The 13,236-nt window shown below is 31.3% G+C and overlaps 1 protein-coding gene across 3 annotated transcripts in view; it reads left to right on the top strand.

Annotated features, from left to right (window-relative positions):
- Positions 1–13,236, top strand: part of sev (receptor protein-tyrosine kinase sevenless) — a 231,028-nt gene that overhangs the window by 40,214 nt on the left and 177,578 nt on the right. For all 3 annotated transcript variants that reach the window (XM_072535084.1, XM_072535083.1, XM_072535082.1), the window contains exon 2: positions 4,311–4,370. In XM_072535084.1, coding sequence (XP_072391185.1) covers positions 4,311–4,370 — 60 coding nt within the window. The remainder of the gene's footprint in view (positions 1–4,310; positions 4,371–13,236) is intronic.

The raw sequence follows: 13,236 nt of genomic DNA, 5'->3' as shown, positions 1-13,236 counted from the left end.
GAAATGCGCATCGTTTTTAAGAAAACAATAAATAAGAGTGTTTTTAAAATGTAAACAGAAGTCCTATACTGCAGATAACATGTTTTTGAGCGAGATGTTTTTATTATTTAAATCCTTAGGTCACTGATCTTAGATAAACTTTAGGATTCTAATAGTTCATTTTATGAACACTTTTACCCTTGAATCTAAAATTTGAATTATCTGTTGTATTGTATATCAATTTAGAAAAGCAGAGTACCATAGTCGAGCAGCTTAATATTAATTTTTTTAACCTTTATTATAAAATCAATAATGGTTATTATGGTAAAGTTGACGGCAAATGGAAAGAATAAAAATATATAAAATAACCAAAAATGAGGTCAAAAGAAAATGAGCAGTTTAGATTTATCAGTAACGTTGTTATTCGTTTATGAAAACTAGGTAAACTTGAAACGGCAAAAAATGACATTAAAATAATACGTCTTTAAATTCAAGAAATCTTACGAAAAAACGCATCTACAATTTGTCCAAGACAAAAGATCTACATATATAAGATATTTTACATAAATATAACACCTTTTCCCAAAAGCCATAAAAGACCTAGAAATGAATTGTAAGGGATTACAGTGATCTTACTTACTTATTCCTTCTTGTGCTTCATCTAGAGCATGTGCAAAGATGTCCTCTGAGTACAAGTTGAATAATAATGGTGATAGTATACAACCTTGTTTAACTCCTCTTTGGATGTTTATGGTTTCAATATCACCCATTTCAGTTCTGACAAAGGCGTTTTGGTTCCAGTAGAGTTCACGTTATTATTAATACGTTTTTTAACGCTTTTTAACCTTTATTATATTAAATCAATAATGGTTATTATGGTAAAGTTGACGGCAAATGGAAAGAATAAAAATATATAAAATAACCAAAAATGAGGTCAAAAGAAAATGAGCGGTTTAGATTTATCAGTAACGAACCTCGTTGTTATTCGTTTATGAAAACTAGGTAAACTTGAAACGGTCAAAAATGACATTAAAATAATACGTCTTTAAATTTAAGAAAGTTTACGAAAAAACGCATCTACAATTTGTCCAAGACAAAAGATCTATATAAGATATTTTACATAAATATAACACCTTTTCCCAAAAGCCATAAAAGACATAGAAATGAATGTGTAAGGGATTACACTGATCATTTAAATACGGAAACTCTTGTAATACTAAATAGACTAGTATCAGGGAAAAATCATTGATTTCACGTAAAAATCTTATTAGATATTTGAAGGTTCTGAAAGGTACCTATATGAGGGGTAGCAGATGAAATATTTATGAAGATATACAGCTGATTTTGCTTTGTTTTTGTTTTAAACAATTTTAAAATGTGAAAAGGTAATTTCTTGCCTATGAAACGTTTCGTATGTAGTTTAGAGAAAAATGATTCAAATAAAAATTGTATATCTTAAAATGTTCTTCAATATATGCTAGTCTCTAAATTAAAGAATTCACCAAGATAGTTGCAAAAAACCCCTAATTTTGCGGTAATTTATAAATGTTAATAAATTAGTTTTTGCATGTAATATGGCATGTGCGTGTGTGTGAAAGATATGGCACGGAAACAAGTCCATCAGCACTGGATGACAGAAAACCATGTAGAACACATTAGTGAAACTGTGCGGATCATAAAGTACACTATTACGTAGTTGGTAATTAAGTAATAAAAACACAATAACAAACTAGTATGACATAATAGTTATTTATGCACCAAGGGTATTAAATCGATGTTTATGCCCAGAGGGTGACGATGTTACAAACATCGTCACCCTCTGGGCGACCAGAGCCTCGGGCGACTTTGTAAGTCGCCCGAGGGCATATACATCTATTAATACCCGCGATGCATACAAACTTTTATGTCATACTAGTTCGTTATTGCATCTACAAATAAATATGTTCTAAAAAATCCGAAAATTCGATTTCATTTTGACAATATATTTACTAGTAGACATTCTATCGTCCGTGCTATGTTGCTACGCTACGGAAATGCTGCCAAACGTGTAAAACTAAATCCGTGAAAACGGAAGATATTTTTGAGATCCCTAGTCAAATTTAAAAAAAAAAAGCGGAAAAAGCAACGCAAAAGTTACTACCACATAAGTCGAGAGATGCCTACGATAAGGAATATGAAAAATTACAGCACTGTATGACAGAAAACCATGTAGAACACATTAGTTAAACTGTGCTACTTGTAAACTTTGCCGATCTCGCCGAAACATTTTCTCCGAGTTCCCTTTGGTCCAAATATTTAATGGTAAAGAAGACTTTAATCGTAGATAAGAAAATGTATAGAATTGTCTAGAGAAAATGTTCACGAAGCACCGAAAGAAATATTTTTAATGAACAAAGTAGCATTAATATTTGGTATATTTGGTGGGTGTCGACGACAAGAACTTGTGAATATGTTGGTTACTCGAGTTGAAGATAGAAAATCAGTTTTCGTCGTAAAAGTACCAGCGACAAAAACCGATAAATAGCGTGTTTTTACAATTATTGACGAAGATAAACTGAAGAGGTTGAAGTTAGTACGAGATTACGGTCTTTACGACCCCGTGGATCTTCAGAAAAAAGGCTTTTTTGGCCTACAGACAAGGTCATTGTACTGTACAGCCAGTTAAAAAGAACACATTTGGAAAAATCATGTCCACCATTGCAAAATATCTGAGTTTGAGCAGTCCTGAGAAGTACACAGGTCATTGCCTGCATCGGACTTCGGCAACTCTTTTGATAGAAGCTGGAGCCAGTATGACCACGTTGAAGACAGAAACTTTTTCTTACAGAAACTTTACACCCAAGCTATGAAAAATGAGTCAACGTTTGTCGCGGGTGATCTAAATATCACCGGATCCTTTCAGAATTGCCAGCTTTATGTGCATTCTAAATGTTTTCTTCTTTTTCAGGTACCATCTCCGCTACGGAGGTTGGCAATCATCCTAGCTATTTTAATTTTTGAGGCAGTAGCTCTAAAAAGTTGTTTTGAGCTGCATCCAAACCATTCTCTCAGGTTCTTGAGCCATGAAATTCGTCTTCTTCCGATGCTTCTTCTGCCATCTATCTTTCCTTGCATTATGAGTCGCAGGATGCCATACTTCTCGCCCCGCATCACATGTCCGAGATACTGTAGCTTTCTTTCTTTAATTGTTAGTTCAACTTCTTTCTCTTTACCTATTCTACTCAGTACTTCATTGTTCGTAACTCTATCTACCCAGAAAACCCTCATAATTCTTCTATAGGTCCACATTTCAAAGGCGTTAAGTCGTCTCATTGTGTCTAGATTTAACGTCCATGATTCCACTCCACAGTATAGTACACTGTATACGTAACATTTTGTTAGGCGTACTTTAAGACCTAATGTTAAATCTTTGCCACATAGGACCTTTTTCATTTTCATAAAATTAGAACGTGCTTTTTCGATTCTGACTTTGATTTCTGCAGTGTAGTCATTATTTTCTGTTATAAGTTCCTGGGTAAGTGTACTTTTTTACTCTTTCGATCTGCTGGCCTTCTACTGTCAAGATTTCGTTAGTAATATGGTTGTTTTGAATAATAAAATAATGTTCTGAAATGTTATTAAATAAAGATGTTTCTAATAAGTTATCTTTTTGTTTATATCTTTACATCCGTACGGGTCATAAAGTATACTATTACATAGTTGGTAACTAAGCAATAAAAACACAATAATAAACTAATATGACATAAAAGTATTAATGTAAAATTCTTTGTCAAAAAATTTCTGCTCCGCTATATTGCGACATGTTTTCCCTATATTGGTTACTTTGTAATGGGTAATTTGATTAAGATGCCTACTTTTTTATCTCCGAGTTTATGTTTGACCTACCACTATCTGATGCGTCCCAATATAAGCTAAAACATGTGATAGTATGGCGGAAGCACAAACTTCTAGGCAAAGAGGAACAGTTGGTGCAAGCCTTTTAGTGCGTAATACTCTGCCATGTATAAAGCGAATTACAAAAATTGATTTTTGGAAGAAGTTAGGTATTTAAAATTTTCATACATATTTAGTAATAGTTAAAATTTGTAAGCACACGGATTAAGTAAATCAATTCAATTTATTTTAATATTTTTTTACAAATTAATGGGTAAAACATTGTACAAAATGAAATAGTGTCAAATTTATCATAATACAAAATTAAAAATGATTAACATAACTAGGAAGTCACATGTTAGAATTAATAACACCGTAACGTTATAAAATAATAACAATATTCAATGACATTTAAGATTACTTTACGAGTAATTTTTAACAATTGTTTTTTTTTTCAGAACCGGACGGATAAGGGACATTACGGTTACGCCTGCGACCACAACTGCAATATAGAACACGTAAGAATTTTTAGCTTATTATTTATCTACCTGTTACTACCCTTTTCTATTTCCTGATGATAGTTTTCAACCGTGGAAGATCATTTCCTTTCGATCCCAATTAGAGGGAATAAAAAAAAACATAGTACCTACCACTTTATGTAATAACTATATACAGTTAATATTAGTATCTACAGTTAGATTAATTTACTTAATTTTACTTAATTTTATTTTATTTTATTATATTTTATACAGATATTTATACAAATATTTAAAAATCAAAATTTCCTAGGTCGATCCGGTATTTTTCAAGTTTCAACAAAAATAAATGACGTCTTATGAAATTGATATACGTACCAAAAACCAGCATGTATGTACATTCTTGCATATAAACCAAATAAATATAAACTAACAGCTTTAAATTATTTCGCAAAATAAATCTTACCTTTAAATTACAGCAACCAAATTTTTTGTCAATTTTGCGAAAAAGAAAAATATAAATATTAGTATTATAGTAATAATAGTAAGTATAAAAATATAAATAGTATTATTAATTATCTATGTAATTAATATGTATAAATATATGTAATTAATATTTTTAGTATTTTGAATTAAAACATCTTAAAAATATTAATAATATTATTTATTAATTAAAATAATATGTAATTAATATTTTTTGTATCATTAAATAAACGTATAATTTTAAGAACAAAATATGAATGAAATCTCAGATGTTGGTAGTTCAGATTTTCTTTCCTAAATGGCGCTAGGTTTTAAATCTAAACTAACATAAAGCTTTAAATTATTTTGTATTAAATTCTACCTTAAAAATATTATTAAAATTAATTATTAATTATATTAATATATACATATATATATATATATATATATATATATATATATATATATATATATATATATATATATATAGATTTAGCCATACGGCTCACACTCCCTCTAAGGGGAAAATTCACTCATCCCAGATACCAATGGTATCAAAAGGATTGAGTTCTGGTGGTACTCTTTGCGTGTTATCAAGCCCTAGGAGCCCTAGATATATAATTAATACAGTATTATTAATTAAACATATCGTTTCAAGAACAAAATATGGTAGTTCATATTTCTTTCCTAGATGGCGCCGTTACCTTACTGGACAAACGCTGAGAATTGTTATCATAGCCTTTTATATAGATAGTTAAATTTAATATACCTAATACATATAGTTCTTCGAGGTGATTTGAAGCGTTCACCAGGAGATTTTTTATACGATTCTTGATCAATACATTTTACAGTGTTGTTGACAGAAACAGAAACATCACAAGCTTTGGCCACTTTTTCCTGCAAATTCCTCATTGCGATAGTTAGTGTTTCTCTTTCCTTTTCTTTTTTATAAACTTATATACACTATATACAATTTGCCGACTTTGTCTATGAAAAACTTTTCTGAAACTACCCATGTTTCCACGTCTTTGCTTTAAAACGGAAATTAAAAATTAGTTAACAAAGAGACTTATTCAGTAAAACTATAATTTTTTTGATCAGATTTTATATACCATTTAAAAACAACATTTTTATTATTAAAGTTAACAAAATACTGTACGGAACTTGCTTATTTTCATTATCATTAGTACAACTTCTTTTAGACGTAAACTTGTGTTCCGCGTCCATATGACGCATAGCTCTTTAGAAAATTCATTGCCTCCAACATCATAATATGTAAATCTTCTTTTTTCTCGGTAAAAACACCCTAAAAAGATCAACTGATACATGTTATCGAGTATAAATTTATTTTTGATCTATTAAAATAAAAGTATGAAAAAAGAAAACATTTAATAAAACTAGCAGCTTAGATTCTTCTAAAATTACATTAAAAATTGTCAAAAGCAAAAGTTCGTATGAATTATAATTCATAAAATATTAATTTTTTTGTAACAATTTTAAACCGTGATAATCTCAAAACAAATTGATTTATCACACACTTATTTTACATTTGTATGTAAAAAAGATTTGTTGCCTACAATGTAAAAAAAACTTAGAAAATAGCTGTTTCACGACATATTGGTTGTACATAATAGTTCATGTTGTGAAACCGCTCCCGTAGGAAAAATATTTCTGGTTCGGTTTTTTTTTTGTTTATTCTTGTTGAAAAATGTTCCCTTTAAACAATTCTGAAGGGTGCCGGGCGAAATTGTTGGGCAGAAATTGTTTAAATTTTTTTAAACAAATTCCAAAAACTACTTGTCTTGATCCAGAACACATTTTATTTAGATTTTTGTGTCATTTTAAACATAAAAGGTATCCAATCACTTTTCTCTAAAGTTGACAGTTTTTGAATTATAAGCGATTTAAAATCTAATAAATGCGAAAATACGCATTGGCTTGAAAACTCAAATGTAATGAAGTGTAAATCATTTTTGAGGTGGCCAAGTGCCTAAATTGAAGATTAAACATTCAATTTGGAGTTTATTTCAATTTAGATCGTTGGTTTTTAATTGCTAATTATGCGCGTCCTCTCGTTTAAGACGCCGCCGCGGTGTTTGTACATATTATTCGTACTTACTACTTCGAAGGATATTTGACAGAAAAATGACAAACAATAAGTTAACACAAAGTACAAACAAAGAGTTATACAAAAAATATAAAATGCCTAATATAGTTGCATGTCCAAATAATGACCCGAGTTAAAATGCCAAAAATCTTGTTAAGCTCTACAATAGTTAGTAAAAAGAGAAATAGAAGGCTTAGGATCAAATGGAGTCATGAAGTTAATGACGACCTGAGATATCATAATGTAACCACTTATAAAGAAAAAGCGAAGAACAAACAAGAATGAAGGAAGATTGTAAATCAAGCCATGAGCCTGCTTGGCTCGAAGTGCTAATATATTAAATATTTTCAATTTTATTAAATACTAAATTGAAAGCCAATAAAATTTCAAATTCTATTCAAACAAATTTACCAGTTTTTCTTCTGTCGACAAAAGGAGGTCGACAAGAGCCAGATTGTATGAGTTCCTTCGTAAATCACCGTAAGTGATATTGGATGAAATATTGGAAAAATTTTTACAGAATCTATTACCTATTAACGACAGTAATTTTGTTGTAAACGCATAATAATAATTTTCAAATAATCACTATTTGAATGGGAATAAGCCCAAATTAAAGGTTAAAGTACGTTTATTGACGTTTCAATTTCCATTTCGGAAATCTTTCTCAAAATAACGTATTTCGTACTTCTTGGATAATTCTTGGTTTACAGAAGCGGATGGGGGCTATGGTTCTGGAGTTTTTAAAATCAATTTTGTGAACTGTATGAAGTGGTGTTGACCTAAAACTGAAATTGAATCGGAGTTGCGAACAAAAATTGAATGTTCATAAATCCTGTTTTGGATTCTACGCTTTGTTTGGCCTATATAAGATTGGGGGCAGTCTGTACAAGGAATTTCATAAACACCGTGTTGTTCATTAGGGATGTTGTCTTTGATTGACCGGACAAGAGATAAAAATTTTTGTTGGAGAGTAAATCGGTACCTCAGAGGTAAACTATCGTAACTGCAAATTTCGCTGTTTTCTGATTACATTTTTAATAGGTACATCTCAATGCGAATTTCCTGGGGGTAAAGTATCGTAACTGATACTTTTCATTCTGGTTTAAAACGTAATGTGAAACTATTGTAAACTACTTCAGTATTGCAGTATTAAACTATCGCAAAGGACGTTACGTTTGTTTACCATAAAAATTTGGCCGAGAAGATGGAAATGTTTAGGTGTTCAACTAACGTAATCGCACTTACGGATAGCTTAATTAGCTTACCATTATTCAACTGTTTGATTGAGCAGCGTGTTGTCTAAAAAGAATTTGTGAGTTCGAAAATATGAGTGACAAAAGAAGTCGAAGAATATTGAAATTAGCTTTATTGGATATGGAGGTAAGTTGTAAACGATAAATTTTTTTGTAAAACATTGTAATTTTCAGGATATTTTGAAATCTTAGAAACCGTACCTCAAAAATTGACTTTAATTTAGAAGTCTATGTTTATATAATATTTTTTATTATTAACTCAATATTTGATTTAACAACAATAGAATTGAACAACTCTATGACTGAAGAATCGACTGATATTGGAGCAATAGTTTCATAAATTCGGATGTTAATGATTCAGACCAAGATCCCGATTATGAGATAGATGAAGAATCTGCAGATTCATCTGGTGAAGATGCTGCATTTCAGGAGAATAACCTGCCAAATAATACATCTACCGCATCAAATATACCATTAAAAAAAAGGGGAAGGAAACGAGTGCGTGATCTTGGTAGTTGGAAGTGCAACATCAGAAAAAGAAATAAGCTAGCAGGGAAAGAATATGTTTCAAAAAAAGGAACATTAATAGCAGCAAAAGCAATAAAGCCACCGTGTCTGCCATCATGCAAAAAAAAGTGTACCGAAAGAATTTCCCATGATGATAGGCAGCAAATATTTGACAAGTTTTGGCGTGAAGAAAATTCTGATAATTTCAAACGGCAATTTGTATCCAACAATATTGAAAAAAAACCAGTGTCTCGAAGATTGGTAAAAAACCTAAATGCTCCAAGAAGAAATGTAACGTTATCTTATTTTTTTGGTATAAGAGATACTAAAATACCAGTCTGCAAACATTTCTTCTTAAATACACTCTGCATATCAGATATGTTTGTGAGAACCGCTTTAGCAAAGAGAACGGATACAGGAATAGTTGAACCGGATAATAGAGGAAAGAAACCACCACCAAATAAAATTAACGAAAGTGTTTACCAAGGAGTACGGTCACACATAAGCTCATTTCCAACAGTAGAGAGTCATTATAGCCGAGAGAGGACCGAAAAGCATTATTTGGGTAATGAGTTAAATATCTCAAAGATGTACTCGCTATATAATGATATATTTATGTATAGCTGAGAACATAAATAAAAGTCTTATTGCGAAAAAATGGTTATACGGAAAAATTTTTAATACTGAATTTAATCTATCCTTCAAACAACCGTCCAATGATACATGCGACACATGTGATAATTTTAATATCAAAATTAAAACTACTGAGGACGAAGGCGAAAAACAAGTCATCCAAATACAATACGATGAACATCTTACTGAAGCCAGTCTCCGATATACTCTAAAAAGAACTGATAAGGATATTTCTAAGGAAATTGATTCAAAGAAAATTACCATAATGGTTGATTTACAAAAATGTTTACCAACCCCATTGCTGACAAATACTCAATCGTTTTATCTGAGAAAATTGTGGACATTAAACCTCACGATATTTAACGCAACAGAAGGAAAAAGTCATTGTGCAATGTGGGATGAAACAGTTGGGGCCCGTGGAGCCTGTGAAATTTCTTCGTGCATTTTCAGGTGGGCATTAGCTAACTTCAATTCAAATATAGAGGAACTTACGATATGGTCAGATAATTGTGCAGGCCAAAATAGAAACTTCACCATAGTTGCTATGTATATGTGGCTTATTCGGTGTGTCCCAACCTTAAAATATATAAATCACAAATTTTTATTAAAGGGACACACTCATATGGAGGTTGACGGAGTCCATTCTGTAATAGAGAGAGCCAAAAAGAAAATTGATAAAACAAACACCATGATGGTTCCCTGGGACTGGCAGCAATTTGTCAGGCAGTGTAAATTTAAAGATGTAATTGAAGTATACGATATGAGGTTAGAAGATTTTAAAAATTTTAAATCACTGTTTGACAACAATGCTGCTCCGTTAATAAACAGAAAAAAAATCTAATCATAAAGATTTCCTCATTAGTGAAGTTGTTCATCTGCAAGTACGATCGTCAGATCCGGGGACTCTCTTTTATAAAACGTCTTTTCAAGAGGACTTTAAGATGATAGACTTGAATCGAAATTCTCGTAGAGGAACGAACTGGCCAACAGATATTCATCCTGTTAGTAAGGTATTACGGCCCATATCTTTTAAAAAGTTTAATGACCTACAGACAAGTTTGCAGTGGATCCCTCAATGTTTTCATCATTTCTACAAAAATATACCACATGGAAATAACATCGCTGAATATCCTGAGGAAATAGACCAATAATACTAGTATGAGCGATATTAGTGAGTGTTTATTAAACAATACTTTTTACTGAATTTTAGTTTTTATATTTCTTGTAATATAATATAGTTGTTTCAATTCTTACTTATTTTGTATGATATAGCCTATGAAACCTGTGAAATATTCAATGCTATACTGTCTTTCCTCATTTATTTTATGCGAATGTATTTGGTAAAAGGTAATTTTTTTTAAGGGTAAACTAACGTAAGTGCTCCTATCTCTTAACGGTAAACTGAAATATTATAAGAATATTTTTTTCAGTAGTGGTAGACAATAAAATATTATCTTACTATCAAAATGATTTTAAAGAAGAATAACTAATTCGTCAGTTGCCTCATAAATAGTTAAAAAAACTTAAATCGGCTCTACTGTAAAATTAGTAAAATGTTACATACGATAGTTTACCTCTGAGGTACAGAAATATTGTCTTTATTCCACTTAATTTAAGAATTTTGTCGATTTTGTCAGTGACAGGTTTAATGTAAAGAAGAAAAGCTTTCGTATGATGAGGGTCTGAATCTTTGTGTTGAGATTGAGTGAGAGATTGATGTCTGTGGATGCTTCTATTGATATGATTTTCGCGGTAACCGTTATGGAGGAGGCCTTGTTTTAAACTAGACAGCTCAGCGGGTCTACTTGCATCATCGCAAAGACGTATTGATCTGGAGACAAGGGTATTAATGACTTAATTAATTTCTGAAGGTAGATGATGAGAGTTGGCATGCAAGTAACGATTGATATAGGTGGATTTTGGATAAACACGGTGATGAAAACCTTAGGATTGTTTTTTCTTTATAATAACGTCGAGAAACGGTAGGGATGAATCAGTTTCCACCTCCATCGTGAACTGGATACTAGGATGCATACCATTCAGATGGGTTTAAAAAGAGACCAAATCATCTTTGCTATGCAGGCTAAGATGCCTATACTATACAGAAAATAATTGTTTTTAGTACAATTTGTGTAAAATTGAATTTTCGATTTAATAAATCGTACCGAAAGTTTCGTTTTCGGGACGGCTTTAGCAAAAAGTTATATTCATTATTATTGTAATATTTTTTGTCGTGATTTTATTTAAACTTCTGTGTTTATTAAATATATTGTCATACTTTTGGTCTTTTTAGTCCTAGATGAATCTACTTACCATTATATACTTATCTCCTTGATTGAATTTTATTGTAAATATAACATTAAATTAAGTAGTGGTGCAATAAGCTTATTAGTCTGTCCCGTATATGAATTTCAAGGACAATACAAACCGCCAGACTTTAATTTGTAAAATTAATTGCACGAAAACGGCGCTGTCCAATTATTCGCTATTTATTTCTTAAAAATCTTTTGTTTCCGTTGCTCTAGGAAATAAGAGAAATAACAAAGGAGTGACATAACTTTCGCAGATGTCTTCAATGAAGAATTAAAAAACTAAATGTACATCTTTGTAGGCGTTAAGCGTGTCTTGTTCACTTTAGTGGCATAACTTACTAGATTGAATTATTAGACGTAATGGCCGCACAAATAATGTCCTCGGACAAAGTGTTTTATAACTGTAACTATCGTTGGCCATTTTCTGACCTTTTATTTTTATGGAAGGCGTTAATTAGTTATTCTATTCTCTGTAAACAGAAACAAATATAATACAGTACCTAACTAATATGTACAGCTCTTGAAAATATCTTTAGCAACTCTTATACAAATTTAGCAGTCATTTTAAATTTATATTGGAATCAACTTTTACAGTTACTTGTTTAATGCCAAACCAAATTTGTAATAAAGCAGATAAATCAAACAGCTTCCTCGCTCATTAAACCACATTTGACAAATATATTGGAACCCTACCAAAAACTTCTATCATATATTTACAGACGCTTCGAAGACCAATTAATTAGTTGGTGCGGCTTTCGTTACTAATTCAAATAAGCACTTATTTTTACTTTTCCCACATTGCAGTATATATACAGCCGAACTATTCGCTCTCTACAGAGCACTTAAGTTTTCTAACGGCAATAACATAACTAGGGTAGTGATTCTTTCTGATTCGCTTAGTGCGATAACATCGGTACAAGGGATATATCCAAATCATCCAATTGAAAACATGATCAAGTTGGAGCTTCACTTTCTCAACAAAATGGTAGAATGGTCAACCATAATGGAATTCTTATCTCACGTGGGCATTAGCGCAAATAAAGATGCAGACTCAAGTACGCATAGTGTGGTGACTAGTGTGGATTCAGAAACTGTATTTAAGTATTCAGTGCCTGTATTTAAATGTGCCCCTAATGACTTGAAAGAGTTGTTAAAGATGTGTTAATATGTGTTAAATTGCTGGCTCGATGAATGGCAAACTTTAAATTCAAAACTAAGGCAAATTAAAGACACAGTAAAAAAAATTTTAAAAAGTTTATAAAAGTTATGAGCAAACAGTATTCAACCGCCTACGACTAAGCCATACCAGGCTTACTCACTCTATTTATGAGGAAAACAATTGGTTTATTAAATAAAATCTAATAAGTTTTTGTAGATAATATATCGACGGTGAATGATCAATATGTCCTATCATCCTTTTTATCAAAATTGAGATTTTGGCGCCAAGTTATTAAAAGGGATAAGGATGTCTTACAAAGTTTATATTTTTGGGAGAAATAGGCGTCGTACCATCTAATTTCAAGTTGTACTATCTCTTGCGTCAACAGATCTGCAAGTAAATATTCCTATCTAAGCATTTAGTAATTACTATTTAAATGGGAATAAGCCACAATTAAAGGTTAAAGTACGTTTAT

The sequence above is a fragment of the Diabrotica undecimpunctata genome, chromosome 6 (genome assembly GCF_040954645.1).
Source record: "Diabrotica undecimpunctata isolate CICGRU chromosome 6, icDiaUnde3, whole genome shotgun sequence".
Taxonomy (NCBI): Eukaryota; Metazoa; Arthropoda; class Insecta; order Coleoptera; family Chrysomelidae; genus Diabrotica; species Diabrotica undecimpunctata.
The sequence above is the reverse complement of the archived record's forward strand: the minus strand, read 5'-3'. Positions and strand labels throughout refer to the sequence as shown.